The sequence below is a fragment of the Strigops habroptila genome, chromosome 2 (assembly GCF_004027225.2).
Source record: "Strigops habroptila isolate Jane chromosome 2, bStrHab1.2.pri, whole genome shotgun sequence".
Classification (NCBI taxonomy): domain Eukaryota; kingdom Metazoa; phylum Chordata; class Aves; order Psittaciformes; family Psittacidae; genus Strigops; species Strigops habroptila.
Window position 1 is genome coordinate 52,871,977 of NC_044278.2, and position 21,453 is coordinate 52,893,429.

A 21,453-nucleotide genomic window follows, 5' to 3' on the forward strand; every position below is an offset into this window, starting at 1 on the left:
ACAAAAAATTTTTCCTTTTGCTGGAAAATGCCGATAAGCTTGCCTTCTGCTGGGCCTGTCAGAAGTACTGCATGACCTCCCAGGGTCTGCAGTTTGCAGGGTGACAACCACTGTTAATAATTTCAAAGCAATGTAATAGCCTAATGGATAAAGTACCATACTACCAACAGTCAGGAAACAAACTGTACACAGATACTTCCTGCAGCCAGGAATTTTCTTAATTTCCATATATCTCTGTTATAGGAGAATTGGAGATCCTCATCAAAGCAGTCCTTTTTAGATCTTGTAAAGGTCTTTGTTTTTATTCTTGTATCTATATACATTAAATACATGGGCATATGTTGGGTAATTCCTATGTATATGTTTGGGGGTTTTTTTCTATTACTGTTGTTTCAGTTTCACTTTAGTGTGTTTGTTTAATTTTTTTTTTCTCTTCTTTTCCTCCAAGGACATGGACACTCTGTGGTACTCCAGAGTACCTTGCACCAGAAGTTATACAAAGCAAAGGCCATGGAAGAGCTGTGGATTGGTGGGCCCTAGGAATTCTTGTATTTGAGATGCTGTCAGGGTAAGTGATAATGATTGCTATATCACAGCAATATTATCTAATAACGTAATACAGGATTCTTCAGTAGTTTTTTTTATGCTATCCAGAATAGCAAATTCAGGCTAAATTTATTATTGATATAAGAGTTTCATTTCAGCCTCTGAAGAAAGGAATTGGAAAGGTGTACAAAAGAACATATATCGCTATTGTTACGGGGATTTTTTTTAGGGTTTTTTAGATTTGGTTTAGTAGTTGGTTTTGCTTTCTCTTTGTTTTGTTTTTTAATGTAAGATTTTTTTAACAGCCGCTCTTTTCCTTATCTGTTTTGGAAGTCCAGGTTTTGTTGAAGTTTAGATTTTTATGTATAAAATCCTTTATATTTAAAGGATGAAGAAGAGGACTACCAGTTTTCTTTGAAACTTCTCTAAGAAGTTTCTAGCATAGTGAAATCATATTTGCAGTGGGAGCTTTAGTCTTCCCAAATGCACTGTGGCAAGTAGGAAGACTTTTATTAATACAGCTTGTATTACTACTGAGCACTGGTTTTGTTCAAATAAAAAAAAAAAAAAAAAAAAAAAAATGAAAATAACAGGGAAAAGCTTAAAATGTCTGGAAGTCCATTTGCTCAAACTCTACTTTCGATGTTTTGGAATTTGCTTGATAAACAGTGTTTCTGAAAGGTACAAATTCAAACTGAAGAGAGACTTTCTGACATTAATATAATTCACTGCTTCTGACTTTAAGTATTAGGTAGATAAAATTAACTGTCAATTTGCTCTGATTTCAAAAAAGAAATACTATTTTCAATACTATTTAAATAACTGGTTTAGGTAGAGAAAACATGAAATTTTGCTTGTGTACTGAACAAGGCATCTGCTGTTTTTCTTTTTTGTCTTGATTATATCATTTGAAGGCACTTAAAAAGAGTGGGAATTTTGAAATAAATCTGTTTTGCCAGGATTGATGCAGTAGAACAAATGCAGGTGAAAGCAAGTTTTTTATGGCTTTGAAAGAAACATGGTATCAGTATCATCAATATCAGTTACATCAGTTTTGGTTGCATAGTTGTTAGAATGTCTTTTTGCCCCTGTACTTTCTTGCTCCCTCAGTGTGTGTCCGTTTGCCTCTGTGGCTTTTCATTCTGGATCTGCAGCCCCACAGAGTGGTTGGAATAAAAACATCTTTGCATGGATTTATTCTTTCTTTATCTGTACAATACTGTCAGTTCAGGGTTACTCTGGAGACTTCTGGTGTTTGGACAAACTCATCAGATTGCACGGACAGACAGTTCCCCTGATGGACAATCACATCAGAGCCCCAATCCGTCATGTGTGTTTGCTGTGAAAAAGTCCACCCAATCGCATGAAAACTTTATCCCAAGACAACATTGCTGCCCACTGTTTGCTTTCTTAATATCCCGAAGGCTTGCGTATGCATTGACTTTGAATATCAAGGCAATTTCCAGGCAGAAAAGGCATAAAAATGTACTAATAGTTCCCTACTGACCCAGGCAGGTTTGGCTCCCTTGTCTAACAAAAACTCATTATTTATGTAGGCTGATCTGTGCAGAAGCCAGGCTTCACATTTCTGCCACCAATCCGTGTAAGGGTGAGTGGCCTAAGCTGGTCAAGCTGGCTGCTTCTCAGAGGGATGAAAGGAGCAAGAGATTCCCAGCAGCCTTGTTGCCACTAATCTTAGTCCCAGACAGCATGAAGACTGTAGATAAAAGTGTCTGGGGCTGTAACATGACTGCAGGTGCTGCAGTTTCCCAGCTATAGTCTGAGTGATTTACCTTCCTGCCACAGTTTTCTGTGGGACCACTCTCTGGTCTGTGTAGTGTAAGTGTGGATATTGGGCATTTTTCCTTTCTGCACCTTACAGAGCTGTTGATGGGATTCTCCCTACTAAAGCAGTAATAGGAACATGATTTCCAAAGTTAACATACTGTCCACAGGTGTCAGTTAAGTCATTTCATCTCTGGAGTCAGTGAGACCTCAAGACTGCAGTATGCTGAAGTATGACTGCTATATATATTCTACTGAAATATGACCGGTATATATTCTTCATAAAAAAAGGGAGCAGCTGCAATCATTTCTATGTAGAATCTTTTGTGTCCTGACACTATCTGGCTCAAGGGTTAAGATTTGCATTCCTCCCAGCTTAACATAAACACTTTGGCTATAGAGACTCCTAATAAATAGAAATAAATGACACATTTCTAAAAGGCAACTAAATTCTTATATGGGCTGATTGGCAGAGCAGCTGTGTGCTGCAAGCAATTTTGTAATGTTTTTTGCTACAGTATTAGTGCAGACATGTTCTTCATAATGATTGGATGCTTCTATTTACTTTTTAGTGCTCAGGTGGAGTCTTTATCCAAAGCTGGGACAGGGACTCCATCCAAGTTTGTTTGGGCTTTTTGGTTTGGTGTGGGGTTTTTTGTTTGGCTTTTTTGTTTGTTTGTTTGTTGGTTGGTTTTTTGTTTTTGTGGGGGTTGGAGATTGATACTACTTCTTAGGAGTTTCAAGATTCTGGGGTTTGGGAGGTTGAGGAGGGTAGGGATTATGGCTCATGTGTGGCTTCTTTAGGAGGGCAGATTGTCACATCGGGCATATGCTTTTAGTATTTTATCAGCTTTCTGCTGTTGTTGGCAGTAGTGTTTTATGACTCTCCCTCACCAACTCAAGATGTGGCTTGATATTTACTATCAGGACTTCTAATGCAAAAACAGTCCTTGGTAACTTAATCCCTTGAAATGCAAAGAAGATTTGAAAACTAGTTGAAGGTGAACAAAACCTGACTTCAAGACTAAGTTGTTATCTGCAAGTAAATTACTGAAGACATTTGGTAGCTATTTCCTGAAGTTACTCTCTCTGAACCCCAGAAGCTATTGAAAATAATTGGTAGATGTGTGTGTAAGGAAATGGTCTCTCTAAAAACAAACAAACAAAACCACACTTTCCTGTTCTGCAGTGTCTTATTTCTCTGACTTCATCTCTAGAGGCCCGTGGAATTCTAAATCTGCACACACTAGATTTAAGGCAAGGTCTGTTTGAGTTTAAGATAGTAAAATATAGGAAAACTGAAGAACAGGGAGAACCAGGGGTGAGAAGAAATCTTTACAGAGCAGATGAGTAATATTGAGTTCATAGAGTTAATCTAAACAAGCTAAACAAACTGTCAATAGAAAGAATTGAAAGATCTTTTTGAGTAAATGTGTTCTGTTACAATCTATCATAGAGGAAAATATACTTGTTATTTAACATTAGATATGTTAGGGCATAATTGTACTGTCATCAAATGTGTAGCTAACTGAATTTTCTCATTTAATGAGGGCTTTGTGTTTTTTGCTTTTGCTTTGGTGATCATATACGATGTGCTGGTCTATCATTTTAGGTAGCTAATTGTTCCTGTCTACAGTTTCGTATTCTGTGTTTTCCCTTGAGGTTTTACAACTTCCCATCTTCAGTGCTAAAACTATCTGTTATCTTTGAGACCAATGTCAGTGCCATTGTTATGCATCAGTTACCAAAAGGAATGGTTTGCAGCTGTTGTCCCATATGCAGAGATTTTTTTTTTCTTTTTTTTTTTTTTCCCCTGCTTTTCTGTTGGTGGCAAAAAGGCAGCTGTTTGTGTTACGGTGTGAAGATAGTCTGAAACTCAAGGGGTTTTTTGTTGGTTTATTAGGTAGCTTCCAGCACAATACTTGTCTTGTTTTGTTGTAAAATCTGTACTGTGTTGAAAATAGACATTTACAAGTAGTGTCAAAGTCAAGTTGTTTTGTCCGTAAGAAAACTGTGTGATCTTTCAAAGCTGTTCTCATTTTGCATACAGTTCAAATGCACTTTGAGCAGTTCTGCCATTAAATTAATATAGAGCCAAATGTGATTTAAATTTCTCACAGGAATTCTAGACATAGTAATTTCAGTTTTTCAAAGTGGGAAAGCAAAGAGCAATTTAACCATGTGTAAATATGTGAAAACTTAAACATACTTCTTGTTCTTGATTTTACACCTCAGTAGTGTACAGAATGTAGTATGCAAAATAGACATATGCACACAGACAGCTTTTCTTAACTATACTGATGGAGATGTGAAAATATTTTAAACATTGGATTGTAATAGTGGTTGGAAGTTATTAATATGTACGGTTGATACTCAAAACGTCTTTATTCCGTAGAGGTTTTGAGACAGAAGCATAGTAAAAGGGATGGTTTGGTCATGTTATGGAAGTCAAGGTGGGACTGCGATTGGTGAACAAGTAGACAGTCATTTCATTCCCCTAACAGGTTTCCCGTGGTAACTTCTAAAAAGGTGACTGCCACTCTGAAAAACTGTTGGCACTGGGGCTAAGCTGCTTATACCAACTGTAATGATGCACTCTGAGCCTCTTGCAGTAATTGGGGTATGTGTTATATTAGTAAAGGAAGAACAACAGAAAACACTCTTGATTCTTATTGTAGCTGTAAAACAAGTATTCTTTGCTCATAACTTTATGAACGCTCTAGACAATAGTAAGTTTAGAATTTTAAATGCATCTTGATCATCTTGGGAAGATTATGAAATAAGTACTTTATCTGTCCCGCACAGAAAGACAGCTGCAGTTTGAGAGAATTTCAGGTTCTGAACAATCTGTGTCTTTCAAAGCTTCCCTAACACGACGTATACTTGAATTCAAGAAGTACAATTATGAACTGAACTGGACAATCTATTCATATGAGGATGCTTTAGAAACTAGTGAATAAGGGTGTGTCTGCAGTTAGAGGACAAGATCAGAAGTGGCAATGTTGTTTTGGAAAGTATACCCTTGGGTTTTATAGATAAAGGCGAAACATTTTAACACTGAAATATGTTTCATAGTTGATTAATTACTGTATTAATGTAACAAAAATATCTCTTGTAATACTGCAATTTTAATTCTGTATTCAGTATGTTGCATACAAAATTTTTTTCTATTTTTCAATAGCAGATTAAAGTTATTCTTCAAGTTAGTATTTGATAAATGATACCCTAATAAAAAGAACTACGTAATCAGTGATTTCTGAGGAGAATTACTTTAACATAATACTATTTATAAGGTTTTTAGAAATTCTTTTTCTAACTTCTAAAAATTTGCTGTATTAAAATAGGTTTCCTCCATTTTTTGATGACAATCCGTTTGGTATATATCAGAAGATTCTTGCTGGCAAAATAGATTTCCCGAGGCATTTGGATTTATATGTAAAGTAAGTCCATAACTCCCAACACTCTTTTATATTCTAAACACCTCCTTAGTACTGTTCCTAAAGGATCTTTGTAGAAGATTTTGTAAAACACCATCTTGGAAAATATTTTAGATTACATTTACTCTTGCAGTCCAAGTAAAACTATGTCTTTGGTAGGTTTCAAGCTGGAGATATGGTTCTAAGATAGTATCTGTGCTTCTTACTTTTGTGCCTATTTTAGAATATTAAATGCTGTTCCACCTTTTGCAGAGTTTATTGGTACCAGGTTAGCGCCTGGCAGAAAGAAAAGAGGAGAAATATTGGGAGATAGATAATTTAATATGAGTAAAAATTAGGAGAGCAGGAAGCAAACACTAAACCGTTTGTATGCATATGTACCAGTTAAATCACTCTCAGCATAACTACTTGAATAAACTCTGATACTTCAGAAGTTCCAGTGTAAAATCAACTTCCAATTCTGATAGCAGGGCCCCAGTTCAGTATGCAGTATTAAATATGCATATGTGCATTTTGTTCATAGTATTTTGTAATTGTTATGGGAATATTGCAGATGAAATGCTTTTTTTCCCTATTTAAAAAAATCCAGATTTGAAATAATTTTTAGTAAGCAGAACAGCGGAAGTGCAATTTTAAACATGAGCTTCTTCTCAGAAGCAGAGATGATTGAGTGAGTGAAGACAGGAAACTGTTCTTACATTCCCAGTTTAATCATTGAAGGTGTTTTGATGAAGTGACCTTAGAGATGGCACTTACTTACTGTCACCATGAGGTAAATAGATAAAATGTTGTACAGCAAATCTAATGAGATCTGTCCAACTTACCCTGACCTTTTATGAATTCTTTTGCAAAAATAATCACTTGGGGAGGATTTTTAAAGCCTCTACTGAATCATCAGGTTCACTGAATCAAGCACATCTACATCACCATATGCCGATTAGTGTTTCATATTTGTGTCTGTTCTTAACAGAGTTTTCCCTTGCAATCTTGAGACTGTTTCCAATTTAGTGTAGTCTCATTGTCTGATCTTCCTAACCCAGTCTGTCTTGGGAAGAAAACAGAGTATCACATAATATTGTGTGCAGTAAAGTATAAAAGTGAGACCAGAAGATGAACAGCTCAGATTAGGTTATTGTCATTAGCAACCTGTCTAACATGGAGAAAGCATTTAAAAGTAGAGGAGCTGTTAGCTTCTGTTTATGCTCATCATTCACAGACCAACACTGATTTCTACTATCCGGAAGACGTCTGGTGCTGTGAAGTTTCCTAGTTGTGGTAGTAACCATTCATATGTACGTTTTGCTCTTCAGTCTAGGCATGACTGCCAATGAATTGTGGGATACGTTAATCAGCATAGTTGTTCATACACCTCTTTCCCAGCTTTTCTTATTCAGTTTTCTTTCAGTGTGTGCTTGGCAGCTCATTCCTACTACACTACTGCCTTTAAGGAGTCTCATGGGATTCTAGCTTTGGCTTTCCTCCTTTCACACTTTGGTTTTGGGTGATCTCATTCATTTGCATTGTTTCACCTGCTTTCTGCAGCGAATTGTTAGCATAATGTATATCTCTTGTAACGTAAACCCCTCTTTTTAAATCACAATATGCAGAACTGGATAGTCTTGACATCTCTGCACCATTAGCTTAAAGCAAGTGCCAAGATTATTTTGTCCTAAGAACACAGTCTACTTCTTATGTTGTTTGTATCCTGTTTGCTTTCTCTCTCTTCTTCCTATCAGTTGGTATCTCAGCAAGGATGAAGACTATCTTGAGTCCTGTCCCATGCAGGCTATGTCTGAAGTATTAGTGCTATACAGTGTTTATAATAATTGAAGTTTAACTCTGGTCTTGCACAGCAAAAGTATTTTCCTTTTTGGACTCTGAGAAAACTTTTCTACCTAGATGTACTACATAAACTTGGTGTTTTTCTAGCTGTCTGTCCCCATCACCCTCCCACACTTTCAACCTTTTGAACTTTTGCTTTTCCTCCTGCTGCATGCTGCTATGTGTCTTGCGTAAGTGCTGTTCCTTCTGGACTGAGCTAACATCACACTTTTTGCTACTGTGTCCCGTTTTTTTAGCTGCCTTGCAATATGATCAGATGTTTTTTCTAAGGCCTTTGTCCTATATACATGAAGTCCTTGACGCATTTGACCATTAGTTCAGGTCTCTTCTGAAAAGCGGCTTCTGCCATGATGATGATAATAAATTAATCAACTAGAAATTAAAAAATTGTCAGCAGAGTTTTGTGTTACTTCATTTCTGATAAAAACATAAGTATGAATTATGCTCCACCTATTTCTTTGGCCGCTCATGAGTTTATAAGTTATTTTGTTACAATTTTTCTTTTTTTTTCTTTTTGTAAGCTTTTCTTTGCAAAGACAGTTTTGGAAAATACCAAATCAAACATGAGTGCTACAGCAGTTTAATGATAATTGGTCTAGAAAGACCTGAATGTAGAATTTCAGTCCCCAAATACGTACAGCAGCATATCTATTGGGTAGACTTTTAACATGATCATTTCTAAATTATTCTTTAGAAACTATATAATAACGAATCACTAAACTATCTGTTACTTGTTTCAATTTAATGGATATTTGTTCTTTTGAATGCAGCAAATGTCTTCATATTTAGTGACAATACAGTATCACTGAGCAAGGTCATCCCTTAATTGTTGTTTTCTAAGATAAAATTTTGAAGGAAGCCAAGAATGAACAATCCATTGTATGTTTTCTGGTTATATAGGAATAGGAAACTCCATGATTTGCCATTGGCCATATAGCCTGTGAATCTAGCTCTGAGTTTCTGGATTTCTTTTCAGTCCTGCATCTGTTTTAAAGTCTGCTTATAGCCATTCTTGTAGCCTTCTCTGTAAGGAATAGTCTTCTCTGCAAAGACTGAAAAGAGGTATTTCTGTGAAGGTGACTGTAAAAGGAGTGGGTCACATGATTTAATCTAATTCAAATATTGATTGGCTGGAATGATCATGAGAGTTTTAAAAATTGCTTTCTACCTTGACTTTTTTATTCTCCTTAGATCTGCCAATTGAATATTTTTCCAGTTGAGTTTTAGAACTATATTCCTGCCAAATACAACAGCTTTTCAAACAGTCTAGCACATTCATTCTCAGTTCATACATTCTTTGTGCATACACTTTTGTGATTTCAAGGTTAGGTGACAAAATACTGGGTTTTTTCTGTGTTAGTAGATATTACAGTTAGGGATGGAGAGATGCAGATGTGTCATTAATACCTTTACATTCTTTTCTGTAAATAAAGCTGTTGGGTTTTTTTAAATTAAGTTCTGCAAATTAAAAATTGCAATTAGCTGTGCTTTGTAGATCTCCAGCATTTCTTGCAGTATTACATCTCTCAGGTCTATTTGAGGCTGTAGAGAGAAGAAAGATGGCTAAACTTTTGTTCTTTTCTATCATTAGTACTTTATGCAATGAGGCCAGAATGCTATTATTCTAAAAGTGAGTAGCAAAGTAATCTCAGATAAAAAGTAACTGCTTATAGAAATATGAAGCCAGATTTTTCTCTAAACTCTTAAGTGACCAAGCTAGCTGTATGATACTCGCTTTGATTTATGTTGGCATTTTTTGGTGCTTAATATTTAAAGTTCTTTGCTATTAAAATTGAAATCCTTTATGTCTCTAAACTTACATTGATCTTCTAAAAAGTTGATTTAGCTTTATGTAGAACTGTTCAATAAACTAGAATTTCAGGGGAGGCTTTTTATTTTCAATTAAATTAAAGCTTATAGATGTTACTAGTTTTAAGCAGATGACTGGCTCCTCCATGGTTTCTCTGAATATTTAGCAGCCACAGAATTTTATATATATTAGAGTTGTGTTCTGCTAAGTAGACTTGAGATAAATTTTGAGATTTGGAAAGCCCAGCAAAACACAAAAATACAAAGTAAGATATGGTGCAATTTGAGGGGGGAGAGTAGAGAGTGTTTCTCCTGTGTTTCTTGAAAGAGTTTAAAAGGAACTTGCAAAAATTCTGCAAGATCCCTTTAGAACAGGTTATTCCTTTTTATTATTAATTCTTAAATGTCTAAAATATGAAGGAAATGAATGGGTAAATTACACACAGTATTAGCTAGTCAAAGGGAAGTATGGTCATATTCTGTAACATTTGTATGACAGTCAAATATCAATTGCCTTTGTTTAACAGAGAACATGTTTTCTTTACTGCAGAGACCTTATTAAGAAGCTGCTTGTAGTTGACAGGACAAGACGATTAGGAAATATGAAGGTCAGTATAAAATGTTAGGTGTAACACAGAACATAACACAAGGCTGAAAGAGTTCTGTAGGAATGATTTAGAACAGTTCTTCTATGGCTTTTGTTTTTATAAGCATGAAATTGAGATATATTTCCCATACATTACTTTGGTTGTGTGATCATAAATGCGGAGTTGAACTGCATATCCTTTATGATCATTTCCCTCCTTCCTCACTCCCACCCACACACAAAAAAAAAAAGGACAAAAAGACAAAAAAAGAAACCCTGCCTGTTTACTGATAAATTTGAAGACTTGGTGCTAAGTCCTGTAGCACAGGGCGACAGCTTATTTGATTCTTTCTTTGGAGCTGTTTAATCCCAGAAGGATCACTAATCAAATTTGAAGCTTAAAAATTATTTTAAGATATATAAGGATTGTTGTACCATGATGTTTGGTCATTGTCCTGGTAGTTTGGTGGGGCTGGTTAAGCACGGTCAAATACTCTTGCACCAAGAAGAATCCTATTCTGAATAGACTTCTGAATGCAATAGTTTACTAGTCCAAAATATGCTTGCATCTCAGGTAGCATTCCAGCCTACCCCAGAAATACAACTGTGTCTGTGATATGTCAAGGTGGAACACAAAACAATCTGGTGAATTCTGTGAGATGTCCTGATCTGCTACTACTTGTAAGGCACAGAAGATGACAACTGTGTTACAAGCTTAGTTGATTTTGGAGCTGTTCAGTAGCTATGGTTGGTAGTGCAGTGAAAAGTTAGTGCATGTAAACTAACTCAGGTGCTTTAACAGGCTAGCCAAACCACACATTAATCCTTTATTCATCGACTTGTTACCTTTGTTAGAGTGTTGCAGATACCTAAATTAACCTGTGTAATCTTCTAGTTCTTTAGAGATGGCTAAAACTTCCATTTGCATGGGCAGGAGGTTACAGCGTTGCTTTTTTGCACAAAGCACAAATACCTAAGTATAGATGCTAGAACCTGCTGCCCAAAGGTCCTTTTCAGAGCCTTTTACGGCGCGAACTTAGACTGGTAAGAAAAGCTAGGAAATAAATGTTTTTCTTATCCTTCAGAATCCTTTGCAGTGTTTTCGGGGGATCCACAAGGGGATTAAACCCAAACTTTCATAAGCTAAAAATTTAGAAAGATATCGGCCAGTTAAAATTTTTATATCTTTTGACAATTTTGAAGAAAAACAAAAACAAACTTTGGTTTATTCAAGCACAGATTTTGGGAAATGTGTTTGGCTGGGTTTTTTTCGTTGTCTTTTTTGGTTGTTGTTTTGGTTGGTTGGGGTTTTTTTTGTTTTTTGGTTGGTTGGGTTTTTTGGGTATTTTTGTTTTGTTTTTTAAGTCTGTGATTGATTTGAATCAAAAATAGTTCTAATTAGAAACGGAATTTGGGGTGGGCGTGGTAGGTCAGTCTTAAGTCTGATCCTTTTCCTTAATTACAGTTGGTTTAAAAAGTCTTAAATCCCATTGGGCATTTTCTGGTGAAGCATTCAATGAGATCTGCTTTTGAGGGAACTAGGTGATAAATTACACTCTCCTTGTTGCCTCTTTGGATGTGCGCATGGATAGTCCCACTCCATATAAATCTGAAAAAACCCCAAAGGTATGGTATGCTTCATTTCATGGAGCTGCATGTGGTATGAGCTTTGAGTGTGCATTAAAACTGTGCTGTGATCGGGCCTGAGACAGAGAACCATCTGGTTTTCTCCAGTGCTTTACTGCCTTGAAAATGAGCCTGTGCTAGAATCAAGCTTCATCCTGGAGAGGATAATAAAAGAAAAAACCAAACCTCAAAACCCCAAAAACCCAAAAAAAAAAAAAAAAAAAAAAGAAAACCACACCCAAAAAAACCCCAAACACACCAAACAAACAAAACAAAAAAATTTTTGTTCTTTATGTGCATAATCAAAATAGTCATCCCAGCGAGAATAATCACAAGACAAATACGCCTTTAACCATACATCTAAAATGAAAACAAATGGTTTTATATATATACTTTTGTAACAGTACTGAAAACCTCTTGTTGTCAGCACTAAACGCTCGCAATATTTGATACAACTCTGTGCTTGCCAGATGTGATTTTTTTATTTAAGGCACCATCAACCTAATCTATTTTTCTTTTAATTAGTGTAAGAATTAGAGGCATTTTCTAAAATGTTGGAGGTAACGGAAGTGGATGGAACTGCAGTGAATGGTTTTGCGAGAGAGAAATTTGGATCTTTTTGCTGAAATTAGGGGCCTGCTAGGGAAATATAAATTTATCCTGTAGAATCTTTTAATGATTATTACTAAGAAAAGAAAAAAAGGCTAGACGAGCCAGTAGTCCACCTTGATACTACAGTTCTTATGATGAAATACATCGTTTGGCATACATATAACTAAATATTTATTTTGATTTTTTTCATTAAAGAATGGAGCAGATGATGTGAAGAGACATCGATGGTTCAGGTCTATAGATTGGGATGCTGTACCTCAAAGGAGACTAAAGGTATGTTCTGCAAAATACTGTATAGGATATTGCAATCAGAAATCATTGTTCATTTAAGCTGATCTGTTAAAGTTTTTTTCCTGTTGCATCTGCGTGTTCAGATGTGTGTATGGGCATGTGTGTATATGCACACATCAGTAATTATATGCATTTTTTTCCCTTTTACACTGCAGAATTAATTATAGGATTGTCCACTTGCATTTTTGTCTGTATACAAAATGTCTAAAAAAACTCTCTGCATTGTTTTGCTGAAGCTTAGTTAATACCACATTTAAGAATTTTAGAATTTTGTAAGTTATTTGTTGTAGGTGGTTGTTTGGTGTGAGGGGGTTGGTAGTTTGTTGGTTTCATTTTTGTTTTGTTTTGGCTTTTTCCTTGCCCTTATATCTGTGCAAATATTTTACTCTGGGCTTTACACTTCTGTGCCAAGTTCAATTCAGGTAAATGCTTTAATAAAATGTAAAGGATATGGGAGTAGGAGGAATAGGGAAGGTGAGAGAGAAGGATTTATGTATGTGATTCTAGCATACTTTATAACAGCACTGAATTCTAGTATTATATGAGGGCAGATGTTTGCAGAAGCTATCAACACTGTAAAATGCTTTTTAAAGTTTTAAAACTGCCTTCTTTCCTTCCTTCCTCAAAGTTATAGTACAACTTCTTACTAGTGATTTTCAGTAGCATAGGTTGTTATATGCAGTCAGTCAAATATGAATTAAATGTTTGGTTCTCCTTTTCTTTGTTTTAGTTTCTTACAATGGATTTCTGCCTACGTATCATAAGTTGAGTTCATGCAACATAGATAAGAGATGAAGTTGCTCTTGATGTGTTCTTGTAGACAACATCCTAATATAAAGTTGTAGGTGACTTTTTTTCTTAAATCCACATGTTCTTTAAATGTGTGGATTTTATTTTATTTTTAATTACTAGTTTTATGTAGATCTTTTGTAACAAAGTCACAATTTTTTCAAATTATTTACTGTAAATTCTGGTCACACGAATCCGCAAAGAACACAAACTGGATGATAACACGTTTTGTAAGTATTTAAACTCTGAAGTTTGTGACAACCTACTGTATTACCAAATAAATAACAAACATATAATATTAAACACTGAATGTTAGAGGTACAAATAGAGAGTCTCAGGTCAAAACATCCTGTGTGTCGCATTTTCATGTTAAAAAAAAAAAAAAAGTCACCACAGCATTTAGATTATTATGAATCCAAAACTTGTTTCTTAATCTTTGTGATTGTTACATTAAGCTCTTAAAAGACAAGATGCTGCTTAATTATACGTCAGAGCGAGGATGTTAATTGGGTCAGAAATTTACTTCATTATTTCTAGAGGCAGCTATATTCTTCAGAATTAGTTTTCACAGTCTCCCTGTATTTTATATTGAAGAAGAGATTGAAAATATGAAATAATGGATACAGTGCTCCATTTTCCTTGTAAAAAGCATGAATTGGCCTACTGTATAAATGAAGTATTGATTCACGGTCCTGATAAGATCTTAAATATTAGTATTATATTAATGGTACTATTGGCTGAAAGAGAGAAAATACTTAATCTAAAATATAGGATTTTCCTTTCTCTTCCTTCTTTTTTTTTTTTTTTTTTGATGGTGGTGAGGGTGGGGCTTTCCTGCCAAGATACTTACAGAGGGGTGGGGCTACCAGGCGTTGCCCACAGTGGAGCAGACAGTCCTCTAGAGCAGACTAGATTTTTTTCTTAAGCATCTTCTGAAACATCACAGTATACTGTGGCTGCCACATGTAGAAGCAGGACTTTGCTTTTGGCTTAAGCTTAAAAGTACCATCTTTCAGGGACCCTTTCTTTCCCATTGAAAACCTGCTGATGGCATTGTTTAAAACTGAGAAGCCCAAAAGATCAGATAAGATCTCACAGCGAGCAGAAGCCAGACTCACCTTTTGAGAAGATGCAGAATAACGTTTTGCTGTACTTGATAGTTCTGTCTGTGGTATGACTTTTTTTAGCTATTTTTGTTATTGGCCTTAAGGTTTTCTTAGCCAAAAGTGTTTTGTTGGACTCATGACAATAGTTAAGCTCTCTGTTACTGAGAAGGGGGTAGAGAGATGAATGTCCGTTGAGAAAAGAAGAGTTTGCCCTACATTAACCTCTGCTTCAGAAAGGAGCTTTATCTCATTGCCTATGGCTGGAGAGGCTGAGTAATCTTGATGCTAGATACCAGACAAGGAAAAAAACACAGGTACTGTGAAGCTGGTGGGCAGTACTAGAAATCCAAAGGATCCTCTGAGAAAAGAAATAGAAAACAAGTATTTCTCTTGGCACCTCCAAGTTTCTGTAAAAAGTTCCATTTGAATTAAGGTGCTTTTACAGACATCCTTGTGAAGTGAGTTTTTACAGTGCAGCAATTTCTTTACGTGCTTGAGTTTATTGCTAGGCTAGGATAAAGCATAGTGGGTATTGTGAAGCATACACAAATTAGTCATTTACACCTCTTTAAAATCAATCAATCAATTTGGAAGTAATGAAGATGAAGCTTTTTTCCTGCTATTAGAAAGCAGTTACCCACACAGTTATCAGGACTCTTTCTTAGCTGAAGGCACCCTAATGTGATTACACACCTTTTTGCTTATAGACTACAGAAGAGGGGAGGAGTGAGGAAGGAGAGTGGCAGATTTTGCTGCGGAGAAGTGGCACTTGCCTGTAAACTTAGTTGTAGTAAACTTTTGCAGTAGTTACGTTCAGTCTGTGCAGCAGCTGGAGCTTGGGTGCTAAATAAAATAGGTATCTGTATTATAAGTTTCTTTTAACCACAATATAGACAAAGCATTGGAACATGTCTCTGCTGCTGCAAGCTTCCCTCTCTCATGCCATTCATTATTAGTGAAAAAGGTGAACTTCTATAAATATGTTTATCAGTCTCTTACAGAATTTCTGCTTTAATATGATGGAGAGGAGCTCACTGAGAAAACTTGAGGAAACTACTAACATTTTTGTTGTGCTTGTTCTGACTAGCCTCCCATAGTACCGAAAGTATCCAATGATGGGGATACTTCCAATTTTGAAGCTTACCCTGAAGATGACTGGAACAAGACGCCTCCGGTACCCCCTAAAGATCTAGAAATTTTCAAGAACTTCTGAATGTGATATCTACTCTGGATGAGGTATGTCCAAGTATCGGGAGTCCTCTCAAAACACTGAAGGTCTATGAGTGAGAGCTGTATGCAGAAATTACATCATCTGCTTCATAACAGTGATTAATACTTCCTTACAGCTCTTAAAACCAACATGAATCACAGTAATGCTGTTGAAATAAAATAACTGTTAAGCAGGCTTATGGAATGACAAAGGTAATATATCTCACAGGCTTTGGCATTCTGTGATGAAGAGTTATTTGTGTACAGATATTTAAGTCCCTCTGTCCTTAAAATAGTGTTAAAAGCAAATATCTAGATTGATTTGACAGATAAGGAAATGTGATTGGTTTTGATTGCAAGATTTTCATATAAAGAGTAAAGACTCTAGTTAGAGAAATAAGATTGTCAGATTAATTCTGTACACTGAGTTCTGTCTTATAACTGTGCCAGGCTGATATTTGTCATTCAATTCACATGCTCCTCTTTGTATTTTGTGTTCCTTTTTCATTGTGTTTTGTCTTAGAAACTGGAAGGAAGTTGAAGTGCTAACAGCAAGTCTGAAGAAAAATGGAGTACATATGTAAATGAAGAATTTCTTTGTGGATGAGAATGATACTGCATTCATATATGCATACTAGTGTATAGTAAATACCTAAAGAGTTGGAGGCAGGCAAGAATAATTTTTTGCTGTAAACATCTGACATAGGTAAATTGTAATATTGATAGTCTACTCTGAAGTAGACTCAGTAAAATGTTATATTTTAGGATTAGGGTTTTTTTTAATTTATGGTTTAATTAAGTTTCCTGCTATTCCCAGATCCTTTTTGCATAGTTAACTCATAGACTTAATTTTATAAGTTTGTATTAAACTTGTGTAATTAAAAGCACAAATTAGTATATATGTATATAATGAATACAGTACAACTAAAGCACAGGAACTGTGCAAAGATGTAAATTTTTGTACTTTGCAGAGTCTATGATTTTTATTTTTCAAATAATGTTTTTCAAGAAGTTCTCTAGGAATAAAAATCTTAAAAGGAGAAATGAGTTTTTCATCATCTTATATACATTTTATAATTCTTTGTAAAAAATAATTACGTTTTAAAAAATATTTGTACCTAAAATTTCCAATGCCTCACAATTGCAACCATAGTACTTGAAAGCAGAACGACAAGGGCATGTTTTATTGCGGTTTAAGATGCATCTTAGTGTCTGATTTATAAAGTTCTGTTACAGTGATGTCTCTTTACAAACCAGGATATTGAGTGATTATATATTGTCTGAAATGAGATTCCTCACATGAAGACTCTCTGTAAACATGCAATTCAGTTGCATACTGATAAAAGGGCTCTAACTGGCTCTTATCAGAGTTGTTGTCTCTCAAGCTTGCTGTCTTCTCCAAATGTAAAGTATGAGCCATAACAGACTTTTTCCATTATTGAAATAGATGTTGTTGAGTGCTTGGCACTTCAGAATATCAGAGGGAAGACTGAAAATATTAGAGCCTGATTCTTCTTCTCCTGCTTTTGGAAATGTCCTAAAATCTCTGCTGCCAGGAATTCCATATGTACAGAGTTCAAATGTTAGATGTAAGGAGTCTTCTATTTTCACCCTTTACTAACATCCTTCTAGCAGCTTGAGTACACTATATTTAGGAAGTATTTGCAATACTGCTTCATTTTAAGTAGCACCAAATATCAGTATGTGCATATATATGTACCTATGTATATGAATACATATAAATATGAAGGTAGATTGTGTAAAAGTCAGGATCTTTTTTAAGGGTTTTTTTTTACGTTACATATTGTGATACTTGTGTTAATATAGGAGAATTGGTTTTGAAGTGCTTCAATTTCAAAAGGTAATGACATTCTCTCAGATGTGGGTTTTGATAACTTTTAGTGAAATTATGATATTTAAACCTTCTTTTTTTTTCCAAAGCCTATCAGCTCACTGAAGTTCCACTACTATGATAGCTCTACAGAAAACTGTGTAAGTAGACCATACAGACAGTTTCTCCTACAAAGTGCTCTCCACATTTCTGATCTGAAATGCTACAAGAAATGTAGGCCAAAAATTAATTTTTCTGAACTAAATCCCAAATGCTTATGAAGTGGACATTCTATTAATCTCTAATGAAATTACCATGTTTATAATATTATGACAGATCTGCATCTGGAATGCAGAATAATGACTTCCATTTTCTTCTGTGTAGCTCTAAAGAGTACAGAAGTGCTGTTGAGATCTTGCAATTCCTAGGGTACTAGATCTGTTTCTTCATAAAGGAAGTCCTACCTTGAAGAGATTGCATAACTCTGCAAAAATGCACAGTGTGGCAAAATCAGGATACTTGAAAGTGGTAATTCTGGAACATCACAAAGTCATCTTGATGTTATGCAAGTGCCACAAATTAATGACCCCAGCTGCCACTCAGTAAAATCTGTGTAGGAATGTATAATGAAATACAGGAAAATCCATAGAAAATGATTGTTTTAACCAGGTGAAAATACCTTACTCTCTTGAAAAGAAAAATTAATTTGATCTACTGTTTTCGTATCTGTGGAATTAGTTATTCCATATCAATCAGAAAAACTGAAGCACATAAAACATAACTTACTTTGTCTAATGGGAGCAAGCACATTTCAGCTCTTTTTTTATGTGTGAGCTTAAACTATTTTATGGATTCTGAGTACTACAAAACCAGTTTCTTATTTAAAATGTACATACTGCAACAAGCAAGTGTGCTAAATATTTTTTTTCCCAAGTTTAAAAACCGTGGTGTGTTTAATGAAGTTGCATTTAACTTATGCGCTACATGAGTGGTTAGAAGTTTTGAATGCTTGAACAACAGGAGATAGTGGATTTTTTTCATGAATCTTGTCCATTGCTGGCAGTGGATGCACTGACACTCAGTATGACAGAGACTAAAAGAACGAATACAATCTTATTAATAATGCTAATCCATTGACTTTACATTGTTTCCAGAGCCATGCGTACCTATGCCTAACTACTGACCTCGTCAACATGCTTTCTAGTACAAAACTACTTTCAATTTTATTTGTCCTTACCTAAAAAAAATAACCAACCCAAAACATTCTTGAAGCATTATTTTGAGTGATCAGTTATTTTCTCTAAATTCTTAAACTTAAATGAGTTATTGTTACCTGCCCATTTTATTTATTTGCACAAGTGAGTCTGTTTTATTTTAAGTTTTTGCTGGGACTTCATGGCCCACTAGCGTAGTTCTGTCTGAGCACTCACACAGAAGTCCCCAGATGGACACTGCACTAAGGTCTCTGGATATATGGTTTGGTTTGTTGTTTGTTTATTTGTTTGTTTGTTTTAACAGACTAGAACACTTTTTCATTTTCTGTTCAAATATGGTATTCTCTGAAGTTCATTTTATTCTGGTTGCATCTGTTAATGTGTTTTTGCATATAGACTGTTGCATAAGGACTGTTTTCTTGCAAGAGCCCATAGGCCTTTGGTATTCTGCTTTGGTGAACAAGAATGTTAAACATTAAAAAACAACCTTTATTTTTGAGTTTTTTATATATATATATATATATTTAATTACCCAATTTGAGGTTTTAAGTGATAAACATGCATTATAAATCTAATTGCCTTGTAACCAAATGATATAAATGCTTCATGATTTCAATGGAGAATATGCTATAGATTTTTCTGTAAATTAGCTTGATCAATGAATACCTGTGCTACTGAGCTTTAACTAATGTGATCTTCCACTGTAGAAAGTCACTGTTAATGGATCAAATATAGGTACTAAACTATGTTTAAATGGATGAACAGGGATTTTGCAGTTTTGAAAGCAATTAAGATATGGCTGTTCCGCAGCCCATCTGCTTGCCATTCAGAAGAGTTGTGATGCAGTGCTTCCTTTGCTATAGAATTATTTTTCAGCTTTCAATGACTGTAGCATGATTCCTTTTGTACTGTACTGTGTACAGACTTCCTGTGTTTTGCACTTTTCTATGGCAAACCTTGACTGCTTTATAAATACTATGTTGCGTAGTAAGTAGTGATAGTGGTAGCAGGCATCTGTGTACCGCATAATCAGTTTGAACTGCTAGACTTGCAAGGTTAACTTGGACTAACGTTGTATGTTGCTGGTTGCTTGTAGCTCACATTTATAAGTACTGTTCAAAGTTAGAAAGTCAGCCCTCATTGCACAATGAAAATCACTGTGATCTGTACATAAACCCTAGTAAAATTTTATTGCTGTTTAATTTATGTAATATCTGTCAAATCTGGATTCATTTAATAAACCTTTATATCTTTTTAAATGTTTAAACCAAGTTTGTTTCCATTTGTGTTGGGAGGAGGTAGAGGTTCTTCATCCAAAAAAATGAGGAGGGGAGAGAAGTGGAAAAACAAGTGTTCGTTCTTTTCAGGAGTTAAGTCTTTCCAGAGCAAGACACAAGTGGTAGAACATATTTCAGTTGGCATGGAAGAAGCACCAAAAAGTGTATTTTCAAATTCATTTCAGTGCACCAATAATGAAAAGTGTTCGCTCAGACTTCTCATTAAACTTTGATTATATGACCCTAATTGCTTTGACATTTTCACAACTTAATGACCTGAACACTGTCTGGAACACTCATTTCAGTCTGTTTCTTTAAGCATCAAAAATATCCTTATGTTTGGAATAGGTAAGATTTGGGGGGGTTAGCACAGAACTTTGTGCTTGCTTCCTGCCTGGCTTAATTCTAGATTTCGTGTGTTGACATTTTTCTCCTGTAAACCACTATGTTGTGTGCTAATGGAAAGTGAGGGAACACTGCAGTGAGCCCTGGCAAGCTTTTAGTCATGTCTTTGACATGAATCAAAAGAACTGCTCAGTTAAAACATACCAAATTCTTGAGTGTTAGCAAGTATCCAGGATGTTTGTCAAGAATTTGGTTTGGCATCTTGTTCTTACCTCAGCCTTTTGCCATGCAGTAGAGGTTTTGTTCATTTGTTGTAACCTGAATACTATATCTTTTTTAACTACACATACAACTCTAGATCTTATCCAGCAAAGACATATTTTAAATATGCTTTTTCACTCATGCAGGGCAGGTAAGTTTTGCTGCTGTATAACTTAGTCTGATCACACTTACTTTTAGCATTACTCAGTACTCCCAAATCCGTCTCACTTCCATGGTTCATTAGCCCTAGCACTGTTTAAACAGCATTTGACAAGAACCCACCTGTTAACCAGTAACAGTATGATATTACAAGAAATGGTTGAAAGTGACTGGCACTGTTGCAACTCTGGATCTTGCCCAGTGCTCTCTGAACTGGTGTATAATTCACATACTGAGTATTTCCTTGTGCAAACTCCTGCTAGGTGCTACAATCGCAGCTTCAGCATTTAGACAGCTTTTCACAGGGGGAAAGTACAAGGCCTTTTTGCTGCCCTCAGTAGAAAAGTCTAGCTTTTCTTTCTCTCTTCCACTCCCTCCTTCCATCTACTATTCATGCATGCGTGTATGTCAAACTTCATATTTATCCTTGAAACCAGCTGAATGGTAAGAATGTCTTTAAATGTATCCAGATATTTTTCTAGTCTTGTGCAGGAATATTCCAAACTGTGACAACAGAAAATTTCAGTGGTAGGTAGAGCTATTATTATACCAGCTTGGATTTATGTGACAGTTACATCTGGTTTGCTGCATTTGTTTAAGTGCCAATAAGAATGAGTTGTTGGAGCAGCTGAGAGCCAAGCACCTCTTGCTGCATCTGTATTTTTGGACACAGGCCACTGAAGTTTCTAAGGGAAATCTTAAAACTGATAATGTAACCTGAAACACCA

General features: G+C 35.5%; 1 protein-coding gene across 2 annotated transcripts in view; it reads left to right on the forward strand.

Moving 5' to 3' along the window:
* The window catches only part of PRKX (protein kinase X-linked), a 58,006-nt gene extending 38,056 nt beyond the window's left edge, over nt 1-19,950 (forward strand). Inside the window, exons 4-9 of one of the 2 annotated variants that reach the window (XM_030476759.1) lie at nt 449-568; nt 5,676-5,771; nt 9,970-10,027; nt 12,439-12,516; nt 15,517-15,665; nt 16,162-19,950. In XM_030476759.1, coding sequence (XP_030332619.1) covers nt 449-568; nt 5,676-5,771; nt 9,970-10,027; nt 12,439-12,516; nt 15,517-15,642 — 478 coding nt within the window. In that variant the 3' untranslated portion in view covers nt 15,643-15,665; nt 16,162-19,950. The remainder of the gene's footprint in view (nt 1-448; nt 569-5,675; nt 5,772-9,969; nt 10,028-12,438; nt 12,517-15,516; nt 15,666-16,161) is intronic. The other variant, XM_030476760.1, reaches the window with a different exon arrangement.
* Nucleotides 19,951-21,453: the final 1,503 nt, after the last annotated feature.